At 36.7% G+C, this 22984-nt stretch overlaps 1 protein-coding gene across 1 annotated transcript in view; it reads right to left on the reverse strand.

The window, feature by feature from the left end:
- Tex11 (testis expressed 11) overlaps positions 1–22984 on the reverse strand; it is a 219123-nt gene that overhangs the window by 166759 nt on the left and 29380 nt on the right. Inside the window, exons 6-8 of the mRNA XM_070039363.1 lie at positions 15752–15832; positions 15543–15662; positions 4626–4706 (exon numbers count right to left, since the gene is read on the reverse strand). Of these exons, the coding sequence (XP_069895464.1) occupies positions 4626–4706; positions 15543–15662; positions 15752–15832 (282 nt within the window). The remainder of the gene's footprint in view (positions 1–4625; positions 4707–15542; positions 15663–15751; positions 15833–22984) is intronic.

Below are 22984 nucleotides of genomic sequence, written 5' to 3' on the forward strand. Positions count from 1 at the left end.
ACTTGATCAAAGTACATTATATGCACATATGAAAATATTACAGTGAAATCCCATTGTACAATTAATACATACTTATTTTTTAAAAAAAAAGAACTGCTGAGTGCTGGAAACTCATACCTGTAATCCTAACTAGTCAGGAGGCTGAGATATGAGGATTGTGGTTCAAAGCCAGCTTGGTAAAGTCCATAATACTCTTATCTACAGCTAACCACCAAAAAAAAAAACATTAGAAATGAAGCTTGGGTTCAAATGGTTGAGTGCCAACCTTGTGCAAAACTGCTAAGGGACAGTGCCCAGGCCCTAAGCTAAAGCCTAAGTTGTGGCACAAAAAGAAGGAAAGAAAATGAGTAGGAAAGAGACATCCTTAAAGTACAGAGGGTGGCAAAGGAAATGGGAGACTGCTAATATCCAGCAGTAATTATATAAACAAATATATTAAGACTAATTGAAGGCAGGTTTTTGTCATGAAACAAGAGCATTCAAAATGTTTTGGGAAGAGAGACAACAACAATGAACATTTTATTGCCGAACTGAAATAGCAGATATCATAATTTGCAGTACCAGAGCCATAGGGGTAGCTCAATGATAAAGCATATGTTTAGCACATATAACACTATGAGTTCAATCTCCAGCGTCACAATATGACAATCATTTTCAGTATATTAGACAGACTGATGGATAACAGATACTTTTTAAATACAATGGAAATGTGTGAGTGTATAAACATGTATATGCTCTTCCCACTGAGAGGGCAGGCCTAAGAGCAGTGACACCCTAAATACAGTAAGCATATACCTTGTGCCTAGACTTTGGATTCTACAAATGAACAATGAATTCCATTCCATTAAAGGAGTGATGTTTCCTGGGGGAAAGTTAATCTCATAGACTGTAAAGGGAAAGGACAAAATGGGTCTGGAATAGTTTATTGTACCAGAAAGGAAAGAACTGCTCAGAAGTGACAGTAACATGCAAAAACATGAAAGTTGAAAGCAAGATGGATGACTAGGGGATCTCAGCCCTCATTTCTCCTTTAAAGCAATGATTTAACAACTACCAATAGACTAGAAAAGGCGCCAAGAGAGTTCAACAGTCCAGAAAACCACTGAGGTTACCAGTGAGGATAACTGTATAGAAAAATGTGTAAGAAAGAATTTCATTTTATTTGCGTTATCCTGCCCTACAAACCAGGTCAGCTTAGTAACTAAAGGCATGCCCTCTGCTCTGAGTTCCAAAATGGGAGGAAAGCCTTTGTCAGTGAGGAACACTGCAACCTTCACAGCAGAGGACCTTTGGCAGCCTTTGGTAAGATGGACTCCAGCTGTAACAGCAACCTGAATCTCATATGTCATTCTGCATCTCCTCTTAGCTGGTATCAATGCATGCCTCCCAGAGCTGCTGTCATAATAAAGCCCTGGCCCTGACACTTGCACATCCATGTTCACAGCTGTACTTTTCACAATAGGCAAGCTGTGGAAACAGCCCAGATCCTCTACAGCAGATGAGTGTACCAAGAAAACATGGTACATGTTATACAATGGAATTTTACCCATCTCTCTGAAATAATAATATGTCATTTTCAGGGAAATGAATGGATATAGAAAAAATTATGTTAACTGAAGTTGAGCACAAAGAGACAAGTGGCACATGTTTTTTGTCATATGTGGAAGCTAAGTCTAAAATACAAGCATGCATAATAACATATGCAGGGCTCTATGCATACACACACAAACAAACTGATTAAAGGATAGTATATAGGACAGGATAGGATATTTACAGGAAGAGTCAAAAGGTGTAACTCCTCTGAAAAACTAAAGAACTGATTATCAAAATGAATACCAGGAAGTGAAAATATGTTTTGGGGGGAGCCTAAGAGGGTTATGCAAATGGAGGGAGTATAGGTGAGCAAATGCAGTCAATATGTTCTATGTATATTATATAAAAACTGAACTATGGGATGGGGAGGAATAAATTGGGAGAGAATGATGGAAGGAATGACATTGGTAAAGAAGCACTGCACTCATAACCTGAAAAAAAAAATTGGCTGAAAGCTTCCCAAATCTAGATAAGGAAATAGACATTCAAATTTTAAAAATCCAGATGAAACATGTTATAATTGTCAAAAGTTAAAGACAAAGAGGAGTCTGGAAGAAGCAAGAAAAAAACTACTGGACACACATCCTTTGAGGGAGGGAAGACTTATTTCAGTGCTACAATATTTTTAAAACTGGGTAAAATTACGTCTTGCTCTTTTCCCTCTAGCTTTGTCTTTCCACTGTTTGACACTAGTTACAGTGCAACTCTAAATATGGATGGGAACTGACCAATAGATTGAAGAGAACCTGAAAGGGGCTAGGAGCTACGAAGATCAAATAAAAAGTAGCTCATAAAAGTAACATCATAAAGTTGATTATTAAGTCCTGGAATCATGCCACAATGTGAGCAACCATAGAGTTAATCCTAATTTGCATATCAAAGGCTTTTGATAACTGAACTAATGGATAAACCATTGCTAGGTATTAGTCAATGTTGCACATAAAGGCGAAATCTCAAGAGCACTGCCAAACTGAACCAACACTAAACCATATCCCATGGAAAACAAGTTGAAAAACATGGCCTGAATCTGATTTTGACTAGGTTGATTGCCTTCTGAGATTAAAAAACAACATTCCCATAAAATTTAAACAAGACCCTCAACCTAAAAACAAAATACTAAATATGCCTGGGACCGAAACCTGCTAGGGGAGGGAATCCATGAGACCCTCATCTCCACTGAACTACAAAAAAAGCTAGAAGTGGAGATGTGGCTCAAGTGGTAGAGTGCTAGCCTTGAGCACAAAAGCTGAAGGACAGTCCCCAGGCCTCGAGTTCAAGCCCTAGGATCAGAAAAAGAAAAGAATTCTGGTCAGTATTTACTCAGAGTATGAAGACTTTTGAAAATCTCAACTTACATAAGAAAATAAACAGATGTTAATGATAAGATGACATGAATGTTGAAAATAAAACTGTGTGAAAGTATATATAGTTTTTCAACAAAAAGGTCAGCAAACTGTGAGCTAATATGGATAACATAGACAGTGACATAAAATTTAGATTATTTTTAAAAGAATACAGTAGCACATAAAAATTAAGAAACTATTTTCCAATAGATCAACTCTTTAAAAATGTTTAAAAAATTCTCAGAAATTCTGAAAATTACACCTGCAAAAAATGTCTCCATAAACAAAAGGATATCATCAGAGGGAAAAACAAGTGAAAGTAAAATTTAAAAAATTCTCTTAAACATTTTTTTGGAAGGGAGAAGTATTGGTGTTTAGTACTTGGGCTATTTAACTGATAAGCGGGTCCTCTACCATTTGAGATACTCTACCAGTCTCTTCTTGTACTGATTGTTTTCAAGTTAGGATTTTGCTTTATGCTTGTGCCAGCCTAGATTCTAATCATCTTATCTGTGCTTCTTTTTGTCATTAGGATGACAATAGAAGGAAGTAAAAATACTCATATTTGCAGCCCTGTATAGTAGCACACATCTGAAATTCCAGAAATAAAGAGGTATAGACAGAAGGATAGTGCACTAAAGGCAAGCGTATGATACAAAGAGAGAAATGCTATTGCATTTTTTAATATGGAGCATACATATTGGGAAGAAGTGTTTGCAGAAGGCATAATAGTCTGTAGAAAATTCAAAATAAAATTTAAAATTCTGGAAATAATAAGCAATTACAGATTCATACACCAATGGAGTAGAATAGAATAGACAATTGAGAAATATATCCTCACAGTTAGAGTCATCTGACTTTTTACAAAGGTACCAAAAACATATGTTGAAGTAAAGATAGCTTCTTAAACAATTGATGACTCAAAATGAGTCAAAGACCTTAATATGAAATCTGAAACTTTTAAACTATTACCAGAAGCCATAGGGAAAGCTCCTCAAAATATAGGTATAGGGAATGACTTTCTGAATAAGAATTCTATACCTCAGGAAATAAAGAATGAATCAAGAAATAGCATTACAACAAATAAAAATCTTCTATACTTCAAAGTAAACAAGTGTCAGAAGGAAGAGAAAACCTACAGAATGAGAGATCTTAAAGCTATTTAAAAAGAGGGGAATAATAACCCATATATAAAGAACTAAAAAATTAAACACAAAATGAACAAACCAATTAATAAATAGGTAAATGTTTTCGTTCTTAAAAGAGGTAATACAGATGGTCAATAAGTACATGAAGAAATGTTCGACCTCCTTAGCCATAAAGAAAGTGATAGTCAAAACATCAATAAGGGCCAGGGATGGGGGCTGACGCCAGTAATCACAGCTACTCAAATGTGGAGATCAGAAGGCCACCCCAGGCAAGAAATGAGTGAGACCCAATCTCAATCAATAAGTCTGTAATCCAAGCTACATACAAGGTCATAGGTAGGGGGACCACAACAAAAAAAATGAAACTCTATCTAAAATAACTAAACATTTTAAAAAAAATTGTTGAGATTACATCTTATCCCAAACAATGGCAATCATCAAGAAATGAAATAACAAATGCTGGCAACGTTGCAGGGGGAGGATGATGAAGAACCCCAATACTGATAAACTGTTGTAAAATAAACACGGAAATTTCACTTACCATTTTGGGGAGCCTCATCAACATATCTTTACATCGCATTATACAACCAGATGCTTTTTGAAAATTCCCTTGAATGACTGCCTAAGAAAGAGAATGTCAATAATTGGTTAAAATTAAATGACAAGGTAGCTGAATCTAAGTCAAATTTAGCAATTCTTAACTACTGTTTAATTTTTTATTATAATGTTTTAATATTCTAAATATTTCTAATATTCTAATATTTTTAGCAATGCTAGTTGGTCTAATTTAACAGCTAGGTTAAAATACAGAAGAATAAATGCTAAGAATCTTTGTTAACAGAGTTGCTATTGAATCAGTAGACAACATTTAGTATTTCTGGACATGCAGAAACTCATCTACTGCCTGAAGAATTAAGTTAAATAGAAGTCCTAAAACAAGTTCACAATAATCTTCACAATAATCTAAATTTTCCCAAATATCCACTTTGAAGGTAGCTCAGTGTAATCTCATGTTGAAGCCAAAAGAACCACTCTGTCATTTATTATGTAACCTTAAGCATTAAGTACTCTTCAATTCTGTTGAATTCTATAAAAGGATTATCTCTACAATGCCTTTCAGTTTTACTATTCTGTGACTGAACACTCAAATGAACAAAATGTCACCCATACATTATTTATGCACTTGACATAAAAGCTTGTTTCAGCCATTCAAGAATTTAGCTGAGGGACTGGAGGCATGGCTCAGGTGATAAAGCACCAGCCAATGAGTGAAAGTGTCAGATACAGAGTTTTAAGTCCAGGTATCAGAAAGTTCTATCTGTGTAAGACAATGATATACTACCTTAAAGATAGAATCTAACTGATAAAGTATTTTATTTAAAAGGAAACATGTAGGAAAATAAGTTTATTTTTATTATTTTTAGTTTTGCAATATTCACGTTTTGAACTCAGGGTCATTACAGGTACGAGCCAGCACATCCAGCTTTATTTTTTTTTTATTTTACAAAAATAATTTCTATTGGGCATCTACCCAGAACATCACAAGCAAAGATATAATAAAGACAGTTGCATATCCATATTCATTACTGCACTATTCACAATAGCCACATTTTGGAAGCAGCCCCGATACCCTACAAGATAAATGGATCAAAAAATGTAATAACTAATAAACAATGGAATTTTACACAGCCATTAGAAAGAATAATATTATGTCATTTGCAGGGAAATAGATGGGCCAAGAACAAATCATGTTAAGTGAGGTAAGCCAAGCTCAGAGAGGAAGCTAGATCTAAAATACACTAGGACATGATAAATTACACAGGACTCTAGGCATTCACACACTGTGAGAGCAAAGGAGGATATTCTCATGAGAGGAACAAAAAAAGGCGCAATGCCTATGTGCATGTGATCATATAAAATAATATTTATCAAAATGAACTCCAGAAAATGGAAACAAGAGATTTTTTTCTTTGTTGTTATTTTTTTTCTTTTCTTTTTGTATTTGTTCATTTATCTGTCTTTGGATGGGTAAGGGGAGCACAGAAATGGAGGGACAAAAAGTGAACAGATGCAGCAGTGGTACTCACTAGACAATATATTGAAAATGAACTATACAACTTGAGGGTGGAGATGAGAGGGAAAAACTTGGAGAGAGCGAGGGAAGGGTGACATTATCCAAGAAAAAATATACTCATTACCTGATTTATGTAACTGCATTACTTCTGTACATCACCTTTATAATAACAATTTTAAAACCTTAAAAAAAATTAAGCAGGGCATACATATGTGGCTCACACCTATAATCCTACCTATTTGAAAGACTAAGATCAGGAGGATAGTGGTTGAAGGCCAACCTAGAAATAGAGGTCAGAACTATTCATTTTTTCTTACAAATTTAATGATTAGAAATCAGTGTTTGGCTATGAGATCTTGGTATTATCTTAAAGCTCTTGAAGAGCCTCATAAAGACAAAATCTGTATCCTAAATTTTACATTTCAAATTCTTCTAACAGGCTGGGAAGGTGGCTCAGTGGTCGAGTGCTTGCCTTGCATGCATGATGCCCTTGGTTTGATTCCTCAGCACCACAGAAGAAAAAAGAAAAAAGCCGGAAGTGGCGCTGTGGCTCAAGTGGTAGAGCACTAGCCTTGAGCTGAAGAGCTGAGGGACAGTGCCCAGGCCCAGAGTTCAGGCTCCACAACTAGACCCAAAAAATAAAAATTAAAAAAAAAATTTTTTTAATTCTTCTAAGAAGAAAAAATAATGACTTCAACACCTGGTCACACTCAGCTGTCAAAAATGTCTGTTGTTTTTGGGGGTAAAAAAATAATGTTCAAGTGTTTTGTTTGAAGGTCATCTGTCAACTGTCACCATTTACCTGCAAGTTTTGATAGATCTTTAGCATCAATAAATAACGAATTCCTACTTTGCAATATAAAAATAAGAAATGCAGGTAAGACTCCTTCTTAGCCAATAGCTGGGCACAGTGATGTGTACCTGTTATCCTAGCTGTGTGGGAGACTGAGGTCAAGAGAAAAGTGGTCCCAGGGCAGTCTGGGCAGAAAAGTCTGGCTTCCAAGCATAGCAGCATATAGTCTCTCATCTCAGCTACAGCAGAAAGTACAATATAGGCAGATCATAGTCCAGGTACATACCTACACAGGAAACCAGACCTGATTCATAAATAATTAATGTGGGGAGGGAGAAGCTAGAGGCATGGCTCAGTGGAATAATGTCTGTCTAGCAAGCACAAGGTTCAAACTAAATTCAAACTTCAATACTCCCCCTAAAAAAGAATTCAAGGCATTTTTTGAGACAATTGGCCTCAAACATTTAATCTTCCTACCTCAGACTCCTAAGTGGTGGAATACTAATGTACAACACGACCCTTAACAAAAAGTACTTTCTAAGAATGGAAAAAGTTGGAGGATGGGAAGGAAAAATTGGGAGAGTACAAAGGAATGAGTGACATTATCAAAAAAAAAAAAAGGTACTCTTCACCTAACTTATATAACTGTAACCCTTCTTTACATCATCTTTATAATAACTATAAACATTTTCAAAAATAAAATAACTAATAACTTTCTATATGTACCCCACAAGAAATAAATATTAAAAGGTACAGAAAAGAAAAGGATTAAAAGTTTTTTTTCTTTCATGCATTTGTTTCTAACGCATTTATAAGAATATTTATTTGTTGCTTTGTATGTCCCTCCCCCACAGTATAACCCCTGCTTTCACTGTATTTGATGTTGGTATAATTTGTGGAGGAGATGGGGAAAAACAAGTCGTTTAAGGATACAGGTTGACCCGTTGCAACTACGAGAAGTACAAGTTGTCATGTTGAAAACGAACTTTACAACTTTGGTGGGGGGGGGATTGGGGGGGGAGGCTGGGAAGGGATGTGAAGGGTAAACAAAGGAGGAGGCTGCAATGCTTGATAAGAAATGTACTCATTATCTTGCCCATGTAATTGTAACCCCTCTGTACAGTATGTTCACAAAAAAAAAATTTTTTTAAAGAAAAGGAATGGAGAAACCCTACAGTTGCTATTTCCTTTATGTGTTATCAAATATTCTTGTGCTTTGAATGAGAAAAGGATTGAAAGACTGGAGATATGGCTCAGTTGTACAGTACTTTCCTACCATGTTTGAGGTCCTGGATTCCATATTCAGCATAAAAAGGACAGCCAAACAACAGTGGCTCATGCCTGTAACCCTAGCTACTCAGAAGGCTGAGATCTCAGGATTGTGGTTCAAAGCCAGCCTAAGCAGGAATGTCCATGAGACTCTTATCTCCAATTAAGCTCCAAAAACTGGAAATGGAGTTGTGGTTCCAGTGGTACAGCACCAGCTTTAAGCAAAAAAACAACCTAAGAGACAGCACTCAGGAAAGCTCCAGTACCATCACACACACACACACACACACACACACACACACACACACACACACACACACACACACACACACACACACACACAAACACACACACACACACACACAATTAGAAAGAAGAAAATGCTGTGGCGGGGATGTAGCTCAATGATAGAGCAAAACTGCATCCTTTGGTTCTATTCCCAGTAACAAAAAAAAAAAAAAAAAAAAAAGAGTAAAATGTCGATTTCTCTCTAGTTTTCCCTTCTGTCAAATCTATAGAATATAAACCTTGGCATTTTACTAAGTAGAAACCATGCTCTTTGCTTTTAATCCTATATCTTATTCAAAAAGGAAACAAATTATTAATACAAAATCCTCAATAGGGCAATTGTCTATAACAATTTCAAAATAATATTCTCATCTGCACAATAAACATTCAATGAATATGCTCTGATTGAGTCCTTATTCACAGGGGAGAAAAAAATGTTTGCAGTGCTGGAAAAGAAACCAGGGGCCTTATGCATGCTAGGCAAGTTTTTCACCAGAGTTACACTCCCAGAAGAGAAAATCTTATTGAAGAGAAATGCTGAGTGACACACTTTATATTAAAGGATGGTGCTTTCTGTTCTTAATACATACAAAACAATGAGATTTTAATGTTCAAATCATCTACAAAATGTTTATCATTATTCCAGTCTTATTTTATGAATATAAGGTCTGTAATAATCTAGGCTAATTTTGAATAGTTATTCATCTCTTGAAGCAAAATCCCAGCATTTTAAACCCAAAAGATAGAAAATTCAAGTAAAAGAAATGCTAATGTGGCAATGTTGAGGGTATATAACTCAGTGGTGGAAAACTACGTAGCATTGTAAGTTCTGAAGTTCTATCCTAAGCAAGACAGAGAAAGACAGACAAAGAGACAAAGACAAAGATAGAGACGTAGGCAGACAAAAATAAATAGCAGTAACAATCTTTGATGTCAGAAAACCATATTGCCAGGTCTCATCATTTGGACATTATGATTCATTAGATGTGAGATGATCCCCTGCCTAAACTGATACAGTGAAAATAATGCAGGCTTTGGATTCCTAGTTTTTGCAACTCTTTGCTTACTAATCTTAAGCAAATCACAACTTCTTTTGGGGGAGGGGATGACACTGAGGTTTGAATCAAGTGCTCTGTGTTTGCTAGGCAGGTGCTCTGCTACTTGAGCCACACCTCCAGTCTTTTGTGCTAGTTAGTTTTTAGTTAGGGTCTCAATATTTTACAAGGGTCTAACTCAGCTTCCATCCTATTCATGCTTCTCGTTGTAGCTGGGATGACAGGCACATACCACTGTACCCAACCTCTTCTGTTGAGATGGAGTCTTGCAAACTTTTTTTCTGCCAAGACTGGCCTTGAACTTTGGCCCTCTACTTCAGCCTCCCACGTAGTGGGGAGGACATTGTAAGCCACTGTACCCAGCTATTAGTTGAGATGGGTTCTTATTAACTTTGTGCACCTGGTTGGCCTCCAGCCCCAGTCCTCTCAGTCTCAGCCTTCCCAGATAGCTTGGATTATAAGTGTCAAATGCCACACCTGGCCACAACCTCTTTAAGTTTTAATTTTCTTCATTGTAAACTAGAATAGTAATGTCCACCACTTAGGATAGACCTTGTGAAGATCAAATGAGACCACTGATGTGGAAGCATTTTGTAAATATTCACAAAATGTGCATATTAGGAGTGAGCATAGCTCAGTGACAGAGCACTTGTCTAGAATGCACAGAGCCCTGAGTTTGATCCCCAATATCGCAAAAGAAAAAAGTGAAGCTTTGTCAGTCAAACTACCATCAGTGCAAGAAATAAAGGAATAAAATAATATTACTTGTTCCTATGTGGTATTAGTGCAGATGAAGAGACCTCTCTGAAATCATATCCTAGCAGAGCCATAAAGTATTTTCATTTATACTGATGGTTTACCCTTCCTTATAGACAGAAGAAAATCCTCAAGACTGGATTTGAACTCCTGCTCGACAAGAAGCCCATTATACAAGGAATACCAATCTACTAAGTGATGAGGACAACAAATCAATCCAGAGACAGCAAACCACATTGAATAGATCCACTACAAATGAATGCCAAGTTAACTGCACTCTTGTTGCAGATATGCACCCTAAGATGTTGCAGCTATCAACAGGTACTACATCAAACATATAGTAGATAGTAAAAATTAGTTCCCTTCTTTGTTGATTTGCTTAATACAAATCCTTTGCTATTTCTTCAAGTCTCCTATAACATGTCAAATCCACCAAATGCACTGTTCTCCCAAATTGCTTCACATCCCACTTTAATAGAAATGTATTGACTGAAATATGCTAGATTCAAAGGAGAACCCAGTGTAATTCCTTAGAAATGCAAATTCAAGGTTATAAAAAATAAACACCAGGAAAAGGGGGATGAAGTGGGATCAAGGGGCAAGGGGCAGAAAAATGAAGAGAAGGGGGAAAAATGCAGTTAAGAATTCAACATATGGGGCTGGGAAGGTGGCTCCGTGGTAGAGCGCTTGCCTTGCATTCCTGAGGCCCTGGGTTCGATTCCTCAGCACCACATAAGCAAAAAGAAAAAAGACAGAATTGGTACTGTGGCTCAAGTGGTAGAGCGCTAGCCTTGAGCTGAAGAGCTGAGGGTCAGCGCCCAGGTCAGAGTTCAGGTCCCAAAACCAGACCCCAAAAAAATATAAAAATAGAAATAAAGAATTCAACGTATAGCCTATAAATTTTAAAAAGTAAGGGAAGGGATGGGTAAGGGAGTGATGGCCGAGAATGTTGAATGGGGTGACATTGATCAAGATGTACTGTATTCATAAATTTCTTTGTTAAATGCCAACTACTTAAAGATAATTTAAAAAACCCTCAGATATCCCTTATGAAACATCTAATTCTCTACAATTTAAAGGGATGATGTTGATCAAGATATATTGTTTTGGAAGTGGCACTGTGGCTCAAGTGGTAGAGCGCTCGCCTTGAGCTGAAGAGCTGAGGGACAGCACCCAAGCCGAGAGTTCAAGCTCCACGACCAACAAAAAAAAAGATATATTATTTTAATAAACTGCTTTATTGAATGGAAACTCCTTTGTATAACTACTTAAATAACAATAAAATAAATAAATATCTACTTTATGTTCCTTTTTCATCTCAGAAAATTTCACCATCTTTTGACATCATTTATACTGGACAAGCCCTCTCCCACTAAGCAGAGTTACCCACTCATCTTTTGCTTTACTGTGTAACTATTTTTTTTTAATTGTATTTTATTTTATTTGAGAACATACTGTACAGGGGGGCTACAATTACATGGGCAGGATAATGCATACATTTGTTACCAAGCATTGCAGCCTCCTCCTTTGTTTACCCTTCACTTCCCTTCCCCGCCTCCCCCCTCCCCCCACCCAATTTTACCCTCCTCCCCCCACCCAATTATACCCCCCTCCCCCCCACACACCGACATTGTAAAGCTGGTTTTGACATGACATTTTGTACTTCTCATTGTTGCAACAGGTCCACCTGAATCCTTAAACGACTTGTTTGTCCCCATCTCCTCCACATGTTATACTGACATCAAATATAGTGAAAGCGGGGTGTAACTATTTTTTTTGTCGGTCGTGGGGCTTGAACTCTGGGCCGGGGCGCTGTCCCTCAGCTCTTCAGTTCAAGGCTAGTGCTCTACCACTTGAGCCACAGCACCACTTCCGGTTTTTTCTGCTTATGTGGTGCTGAGGAATTGAACCCAGGGCCTCATGCATGTGAGGCAAACACTCTACCACTGAGCCATCTTCCCAGTCTTACTCTGTAACTTTTTATTTCTTCTAAAGCAATTGCCCTAGTTATAATACATCTATTTATGCACTCATATTTTCCATAAAACTTGTAAGTTCCAATAAGAGAGGAACCACATATTAATGATCTTTTTATCTTTAGGACACAAAGCAATGACTAAGCAGACATAAGTAAATGTTTTCCCTATACATATGAACCTGACTAGTTTCATTTCCAGCTCCATATATGTACTTAGAAAATACTCTTTTCAGGTATTTGTCAGTATTAGATCATACAACAAATGATAGCTTCTTAAAATTTAGTTGCAATATGAATACTGGAACCATATCAATGAACTATTCATACTGTCTACATTAAAACTGTCTATCTTAACTATCCTATACTTGGAATGTACCTTTTATATATGAGTGATTTTATAAAACTATGGGATGGAAATCTGAAAATATTGATTTCACAGTTATAGGCATGCAGAACTTTTGTGTCTCCAAAAATCTGAAATGAAAGCTCAGATGTACAGCAAGGAGAGTTGTGTGGTATGGAAAGGCATAGGGGAGTAATTAGTAAACAGCAGTCAGAGAGCAGGTAAAATGTAGACATACTGAACTTTAGACTTGTAAAAAAAATGATAAGAGTACTACTAGTCAAAATAGCAGAGAAGAGGGAGAATCGTCCTCTTCCCCACACCCATTAGACAAAGTCTGTGCTGCTTCTAATCTATGCCATCATTCTGGTACTTAATATTTTCCCTTTTCCATTTTTCAACAATGTTTTCATGGCCTGTCTCCTAAATTCATTTATAGTTTTCTTTTGAAAAGTACCATACTGCCTTGCTCAGGCTGACTTCAAATCTCTGTATGCAAGTCATCCTCTTGCCTCAGCCTCCCAATTTGCTAGGACCATGAGCACACATGTCACAGCCTAGAGCATCAAGCTATAATTTTCTTGAGCAAAGTGACCATACTTTATACTTACATCCATATATAGCACTTAAGCTTAAATATAGATCATTTATCTGCACAATTCTCATGGGATTTACTACTTTAAATCTTTAGTTCTTTAACCCTTTATTTCACTAACTATAGTCTCCTTGATATTAAACTATATTCATCTTATGATTTTATGGATTTTCCCACATAGTAGCTACCAACTCTGCTCATAGAAGCTACTCATTGACTGTTAGTAACTTTAAAATAATAAAGCAACTGTCTAAACAGTTCAATGGAAAGTGCCTAGAGAATTATAAAACCTATATGTGCCTAGAGAATTATAAAACCTGTATGATCTGTAAGAAATATCTCCAAGATTCTTTGGGACAGAGAAACCCCACTAACAAGCACAATTGTCAAAATGGCCTTTAAAGGCATCTTCTGCCTAGCAGGTTTCAATAAAATTCGTAGACTCTACTAGTGAGAATGTTAAGAGAATTAGACTTCATTTCAGCTTTTAAAGGTGTCACCACCAATCAAATAATAATTATATAGTTCATTTCTGATCAGCCAGCTGAGGAAGATGTCATTTACATATCAACCTCTACAACACTGAAAAAAATGGTATAAGCCTATCTAGATTCACAGAACTGTAGCATTAAGAAGTGACTGAAAGGTCATACTAATATCATTCTAAATGAGTGAAGAATTCCTTCTACAATGCATAATTCTTAGGATGTTTACACTTTTATTAACTGCCTTAAAGTGACAACAGACATCTTCTAGCAAAGATGTCTCATTGTAAGAATACTGTTATTAACAAAAGGTTACTCTCTACATTGAGCTGAAATTAATCTTGCAGTAAATTTTACCAGTTGGTCTTTATTCTATTCTGTCCATCTTGCTCTTTAATATGGAAGACTCTAAAATATTCAAAGAGGGTTATAGTTCTTTTTAAAAAAACAGACATCACTATATTCTCCAAATAACGTTTTCCACACTATTCCAATGATTTTATAGTGATTCCCAGAATTGATCACAATACTCAAAATGTGAATTAACTAGTATAAATATCCTAACTAGATCTGCGATTGTGTTAATTTTTGTTCTCATAGCTATATCACAAGACTGAATTAGCTTGAGATGAGCCTTGCTCTGTTGCCAAGTATATTCTCAAATTCCTGGACTCAAGAGATCTTCTTGCCTCCAACTTCTGAACAGCTAGGTATAAAGTTATGCACTACCACAACAGGCTATAGTTTTTTTTTTCACATGAATACTGTCAAGCCAAATGTACTTCTGTTGCACGCTAATATATAAGCTTTTATAGGCTGAGAGATATTAAGTGACAGACCAAAGGCATACCACAAGTCGGAAAAAGACTCATTATATAAAACAAAAACTTGTGTGATAGTGCACACCTGTGTTCCCAAGACAAAAGAAGCTGAGGTAGACAAATTGAGAGTCTGTAATTCTATTTCAAAATAGCAAAACAAAATAGAACTGGGAATGATGCCTTACACTTGTAATCCAAGCTACTCAGAAGGTGGAGATTGGGAGGTTTGTGGTTTGAGGCTAGCATGAGCAAAAAGATCAAAAGACCCCCATCTCAACAATAAAAAGCTGGGTGAGGTAGTATGCACCTGTCATCCCAACTAAATTAAAAATGTGTTCCATACTAGCCTGAGCAAAAATGCGAGAATTTATTCAAAAAATAAAGAAAACAATATAATAAAAAGCTTTAAGAAGATATAGAGTACATGCCTAGCAAGAGAAAAGCACTGAGTTCAAATCCCAGTATTGCCCCCCAATAGAGAGCTAAGGTGCAATATCAACGTCTGCTATCAGTATTTTACTAGTTGACATAAAGTAGCCCACAAAGGACAGTGACACTAAAAGATGAGTTAAAATTATAAAAAGGAGGCTCATTTGTACAATCTCATTTGTACTACCAGGAGCAGTAGACAAAGTCAGAAAACCTTAGTTCTGGTTTTAGATATTCAAATAAATCATGTTATAGCTATGAATTTCAGTTTCATCATTTACAAAATAAGGGGATATCCCAACTATATGAATATATGGAAATCACTGAAACATTATAAATGGGTGAATTTTATGATAAAAGAATTATATAATTCAAGCCACATACCAGTAGCTCCTGTCCATAATCCTAGCTACAAAGTAGACTGAGAACTGAGAATTACAGTTCCAAGCTAGCCCAGGCAGGAAATTTTGTAAGACTCTTACCTTCAATTAATGACCAAAAAAGCCACAAATACAGCTTTTACATATATACAAAATGTCCTACTGAAAAGTTGTAGTGTTTATGATACCTACTGATTCTGCTTGGTAAGTAAGTACTTTGAAAACTTCCTTCTCCACAACAACCTTCTGAATGAGCAAATGGGTTTCAGTGCAGCACTGGTCAACTAATATGGCATAAAATTGTTCCAGCCTCTGCAACAATAAAACAATACAATGCAATGATGAGGATAACCACATGTTTTATTAATAACTGTCATAGCTAAAAAACAATAGTAACTTACACTCATGGCAGAGTAAAAAAACCCATCAGCAATCAGAGCATTTCCAGCATCCATCCATCCTTTTCCTGCTTTTATATTCATCTAGAAGAAAGAAGTTAGAAAATAAATTTTAAAAATTCACAGTTCCCCCAATCTGACTGGGTGATATTAGAGGAAAACAATCCTGTCCATGTGACTTAATAGTTACATACTCCACAGAATATAAAAAACAATCAATATTTATTAGAATTCTAAATCTAAAAAAATTTGTTAATCAAAGAAATATCCCTTATATATTAAGCATCAGAAAAAATTTCACAGTATTATAACTAACATCCAAATAGTTAATATATAATATGCACAATTGCTACGGAAGCGAATACCAAATCCACCTGAAAAAAATGAGCACATGTAACAGCCACCTCTCTACTATAAATCCTTAAAAATGATAACATACATAAATAAGAGGAAACATATGAATTTTTACTCTTCTTCTATAAAACTCATGGAAAATAAGGAGTATTTTCAACAGGCATGAAATTATGAAGAATGTCTAAAATCAAGCAGCAAATGGGATGAGGCAAAAACTGACATCTCAACATAGATAAAAGTAGAAAATGCAGAAAAAGCTCTGGGTGTGAACAGTAGGAGCATCAGACAGTTGGCCTCATTCCAAAAGCTATCCACAGATTCAATGCAATCTCCAGGAACATACTGATGTCAGATGGGCACAATGAATCAATCAGATTGTCAGTCCTACATACTTGGATGGTGAAGATTAAGAGGCAGCCTGGTCAAAAAGTTAGCAAGATTCTATCTCAACCAATAAAAACCTGGGTACAGTGGCATGCACCTGCCATCTCAGTTACATGGTTAGTGTCAATAGGAATATCATGCCCCAAGGCCAGTTTGGGTATAAAAATATACCTAAATCAAAAAGGGCTGGGATGTGATTCAAGTGGAAGAAGGCCTGCCTAGCAAGCACAAGATCTTGAGTTCCATCTTCAGTACTGCTATCCCCAAAATTCCAATGTCAATTTTCCAAGAAATAGAAAAGTTGAACATAATATTTATATGGAAGCCCAAATTACACTATGAGCCAAAGAAATCCTGAGCAAAAGCAGCAATGCTGAAGGTATCATACTACCTGTTCTTTATTATTATTATTATTATTATTGTGAAAATACCGTACGGAGGGGTTACAATTACATGGGCAAGATAATGAGTACATTTCTTATCAAGCACTGTTCCTCCTCTTTGTTTCCCCTTACCATCCCTTCCTTCCCACCCCCCTCGGCCCCTCCCATCCTATCCCCCCCCCAAAGTTGTAAAGTTCGTTTTTCGACATAACAACTTGTACTACCTGTTCTTAAAAACTATACTACAGCCAGCCCTGTAATCCTAGTTACTCAGGAGGCTGACATCTGAGGATCACATTTCAAAGGCAGCCTGAGCAGAAAAGATTGTGAGACTCTCCCCCATAGTATAACCCCCGCTTTTCACTATATTTGATGTCGGTATAATTTGTGGAGGAGATGGGGAAAAACAAGTCGTTTAAGGATACAGGTTGACCCATTGCAACTACGAGAAGTACAAGTTGTCATGTCGAAAATGAACTTTACAACTTTGGTGGGGGGGGGGGGTTGGGGGGGGAGGCTGGGAAGGGATGTGAAGGGTAAACAAAGGAGGAGGCTGCAATGCTTGATAAGAAATGTACTCATTATCTTGCCCATGTAATTGTAACCCCTCTGTACAGTATGTTCACAAAAAATAAAAATAAAAATTTAAAATAAAAAAATTTTAAAAAAAGATTGTGAGACTCTTATCTCCAATAAACTACTTAGAAAAAGCCAAAAGTGGCACTGAGGCTAAAGTGGTAGAGTGCTAGCCTTGAGCACAAATAGGCTCAGGCACAGTGCCCAGCCAGGCCCAGAGTTCAAGCCCCATGATCCACAACAACAACAAAACATATCTATACTACAGCCAGTTGCTGGTAGCTCATGCTTATAATCCTAGCTACCCAGGAGACCGAGATCTGAAGGTCACAGTTCAAAGCCAGACCAGGCAGGAAAGTCCATGAGACTCTTATCTCCAATTAACCACCAGAAAACTGGAAGTGGCACTGTGGCTCAAAGTTTTAGAGCACTAGCCTTGAGCTAAAGAACTCAGGGACAGTGCCCAGGCCCTTAGTTCAAGCTCCACAATCAACAAAAAAAGCTATACTACAAAGCCAGTTTTTAAAAATAACATAATGCTGGCACAAAAAATAGAAACACAACTCAAGAAACTAATCCCTCCCAAACCTAACAAACCAATTACTAAATGGACAAGGGAACTGAAGAGAGACTTCTCAGAAGAAGAGATAAAAATGGCAAAGAAACACATGAGGAAATGTTCACCATTCCTGGTTTGAAGGAAATGCAAATAAAGACAACCCTGAGATACCACCTTACCCCAGTCAGAATGACCCACATCCTAATGTCAGCCAACAACAAATGCTGGAGTGGATGCGGAGAAAGAGGAACCCTATTATACTGCTGGTGGGAATGTACACTTATACAGCCACTTTGGAAAGCAGTCTGGAGGGTCCTCAGAAAGCCAAATATTGACCTCCCTTATGACCCAGTCATACCACTTCTAGGCATCTATCCTGAACAACAGGAACCAGTATACAAGGACACATGCACCTCCATGTTTATTGCAGCACTGTTCACAATAGCCAGGATATGGAAACAACCCAGATGTCCCACCACAGATGAATGGATCCAAAAATTGTGGTATCTATACACAATGGAATATTATGCAGCCATTAGAAATGACAAAATAATGGCATTTGCAGGGAAATGGATGGAACTAGAAGGAATCATGTTGAGCAAGGTAAGCCAAGAGCAAAGAGACAAACGGTACATGGTCTCCCTGATAAGTGGATGCTAAATCCAAAATGTTAGGTGATATGGCAAAATTAACAGGACTTAAGAAACAAAGGACTTCTACTCATCTGGTTGAACCACTACCAAATATCCCCATGCTGCTGATCATGTGTATGTATATATGTGCACACCGGAGGGGAACCAGGTGGACAACACAGAACTAGAAGGAATCAGGGAAAAACACACAACAGCAGGACCCATCAACTGCACTGGACATTGACCAAAATGAACTAAGCAACTCAATGGCAGCGATGGGAGGGAGGGAACAAGTGGGAAAGAGGGAACAGCTGATGTTATGCAAAAATAAAGAAATATACATATCACCCAATGTGGAAGAAATAACTGTATTGCAAAGCTCATAGAACTCATAAATGTTATAGACCATGATAGACAATTTGCCCCATGAAAGTTAGAATGTGTTTGTGACTTTAACTAAGCATCACTATCCCACAATACTGTGAAATTTTGGAAATTATGTAACTACTTAATCACAATAAAAAAAATTGAAAAAATAGAAACATAGACTGTGTATTGTATCTCTTTCATGAGACCCATAATCTGTGTGTCTATGGAATTGAAGAGAACCTGCAGAAGTAAGCCCATGCAGTACAGCCATTAATTCTTTGACAAAGGTACCCAAAACATACATTAGAGAAAAGACAATGATTTAACAGAGTGTTGGCAAAACTGAGTATCCACATGTAGAAGACTTAATATAGGCTCCTTTCACTCTGTACAAAAAAGAAAAAACAATTCAAAATGGATCAAAGCATTTAATGTGAAACTTTGAAGCTACTGTAGGAAGCCATAGGAAAAAATTCAAGATCTAAGTATAAACAACTTTCTGAATAAAACTTCTACAAGCTCAGTAAAAATAAATAAGAATTGGCAAATACAATTGCAACAAATAAGAAGTTTCTATATATCAAGAAAACAATTATCCAAATAAAGAAAAAAATCTACAGAATGGAAGAAAATCTTTCCTAGCTGTTCATCAAAGTACCAGTCAGACTATAAAGAGCTTTAAAAAAAAGTAAACACTCAGAACAAACAATCCGATTAATAAATGGGCAAATGAATTGATAGACAGTTCTCAAAATGGCCAATAAACACATGAATATCAGTGCCCTTAGCCATAAAGAAAATGCAAATCAAAACTACACTGAAATTTTATTTCATCCCATTCAGAATGGCAATCATCAAAAAAAAAATATGCTGGCAAGGATGTGAGGAAAAGAACACATATACACTTTTGGTGGTAATGTAAATTAATGCAGTCACTATGCAAATAAGTACAGAGCTTCTTCAAAAAAGCCTAAAAATAAAACTATCATATGATCCTACTATACCACTCCTGGGAATATATCCAAAGGAACGTAAATCTGCATACAGTAGAGATATATCTGTACCGCCATGTTTGTAGCAGTACTATTCAAAATAGCCAAGCTATGTGCCCATCACCTACTGAATAGATAAATAAAATGATGTAAGTAAACTAAGCCAAAATGGCATGTTATCATCTCATATACAGAATCTTGACCTTAGAGGGGATAAAAAAAATGATACAAATGTAAAATGGGGAAGGGCTTGCTTGGGGTGGCATTCAGTGGTGGGAAAGTGATGGGGGAGTGATTTATTTAAGTACTTCATATACATGTATGAAAATTGAATGACACTCATTAAAGCTTCTTATAAAAGGGGGAAGAGGATAAAAAATAATAGAGATAGCAACCTTAATCAAAATATATTATAGACATGTATGGAAATCACAATAAAATCTCATAGTACAATATACATGTGTACATATAATATGTATAATATGTATGTAAAAACTTTCCAAACATGTCTATATATGGGTAACCAAATAAATGAGGAAAACCAATACTACCAAAGGGCATTATATGCAATGAACAATACCTGAGAAAATAGAATTAAGACAGCTAACAGATGGAAGAAAAATAAAATTATTTAAATAATAGTCACAGTCAACAATGTGGTCCTTGTTTTCATTCTTTGGAATCATCAAAACCAAAAAGGCAAACTGAAGTGACAGAAACTGAAAGACTTAAGGGGAAGGGTAGAATGATAAAGATAGCAGTATCCCCACAAAGTAGGTCATACATATAATATCCAAAACTGATGAAAAATAAATTTAAACACATTATCTAACATTTTAAAAAGTATCTATCTGGGCTGGGAAGGTGGCTCAGTGATAGAGTGTTTGCCTCATATGCATGAGGCCCTGGGTTCCATTCCTCAGTACCACATAAACAGAAAAAGCCAGAAGTGGTGCTGTGGCTCAAGTGGTAGAGCGCTAGCCTTGAGCTGAAGAGCTGAGGGACAGCGCCCAGGTCCAGAGTTCAAGCCCTGTGACTGACAAAAAATATAATAAAATTAAAAAATAAAAAGATCTATCTGATAAATTTTATATAATATGACAAAAAATCAGAAGAGATTGAGGGAGATATTGTGAGATGATATGAAGTGAATCCTCATCTATCATAACAACAATTGAACAGAACATAAACAAATCTGGTAAATCAAGAATTAGTTTTTGGAGCTGTGGCTCAAAGTGGTAGAGTGTTAGCCTTGAGCAAAAAGACTCAGTGACAGTGCCCAAGCCCTAATTTCAAGCCCCATGACCGACCAAAAAAAAAATTAGTTCTTAGTGGGATTTTTCCCCCTTTTTTCAATGTTAGAGATTGAACCCAGGGTCTTATGAAAGAAAAGCACACATTCTTCCATTTACTTACACTTCAGACCAACAATTAGTTAATATGGCAAGAATTAATGATTATTCTATTTAAGTGATGGATAAGTGGAGAATTCATTGTACTATCTTATCTGATTTTTGTGAATGGTAGAGCTTTACCATAACATAATATCATTTTTCAGTTGTGGGATACAACTCAGTGCTTACCTAGCATGTTCAAAGCCCTGGGTTGGAATCTCAATACAATGAAAAACATAAATGATATCAAAACCTTGGACAACCATGAGGGCGACCCGCAGAACCAAGAAGGAGCTGCTCCGACAGACCTTTTGTAAAGGGAGAGATGTGTATCTTGAAAGCTATTTAAAATCCACCTACTTGAAAAAGAAAAAAAATAAAACCTTGGACAAATGTTTTACCACAAAAAAATTGCCTGCCTCGGGCTGGGAAGGTGGCTCAGTTGTAGAGAGCTTGCCTTGCATGCATGAGGCCCTGGGTTCGATTCCTCAGCACCACATAAGCAGAAAAAAAAAAGACCGGAAGTGGCACTGTGGCTCAAGCGGTAGAGCACTAGCCTTGAGCTGAAGAGCTGAGGGACAGTTCCCAGGCCCAGAGTTCAGGCCCCACAACTGGACCAAAAAAAAAAAAAAAAGATAAAAATATTGCCTGCCTCTAGGGAGGGATAGAGCAGCACTTTATCATTTCATTACTTTTCTAAACAATTTAATTGTATATGAAACATACATGTGTTATTATTTGCAGTAAATATAATTACTTTTTTGTTATGATGGGGATCAAATGCAGGGCCTCAAGCAGACTTAGCAAGCACTCTCTCACTAAGCTACACCCCCAAACCTGTTCAATTTTTATTTAATAGCAATGAAAGATGAGGATTTTGGAATTCTAGTCATGATTGAATAGTTTGCTTCAAATTGATCTTCCCACTGAAAATAATTTTTATAAAACTGGACAAAATATAACTGCTTGAAGGCATTAGAATGGCTATCATGTTTGGAAGGAGGAAAACACAAAAGGTGAATCCCTATGTAAGTCAGATAAAGAGTACATTTCTTTTTGAACAATGTCACCCCTTCCCTTGCTCTCTCCCAGGTTTTCCCTCCTGTCCCCACCCACAAGTTGTATAGTTCATTTCAGCATAGTGTCTAGTGAGTATCACTGCTGCATTTGTTCACCCTTTGTCCCACCATTTCTGTGCCCTTCCTTACCCTCCCAAAGACATATAAATAACAAAAGCAAACTTAAAAACCCAGCAACAACAACAATAACAACAAAAAGGTGAGCCCTATAGTCATTTCAGCTTTACCATATCACATATGACACACAATTTATCAGGTGGTTGTCATAGAAATCAAAAACAATTACATGGCAAATACTATTACCTGTATATTTACCTTCTCATTTTATACTTTATAAAACATATCCCACCAAAAAACCCCATGATTTAGCCAGGTACTGGAGGCTCATGCCTATAATCCTAGCTAACTCAGGAGACTGAGATCTGAGGATAACGGTTCAAAGCCAGCCCCAGCAGAAAAGTCTGTGAGACTCATCTCCAATTAAGCACCAGAAAACCAGAAGTAGTGCTGTGGT

Source organism: Dipodomys merriami, unplaced genomic scaffold (genome assembly GCF_024711535.1).
Source record: "Dipodomys merriami isolate MVZ:Mamm:240054 unplaced genomic scaffold, mDipMer1.0.p SCAF_3, whole genome shotgun sequence".
In the NCBI taxonomy this organism is placed as follows: Eukaryota; Metazoa; Chordata; class Mammalia; order Rodentia; family Heteromyidae; genus Dipodomys; species Dipodomys merriami.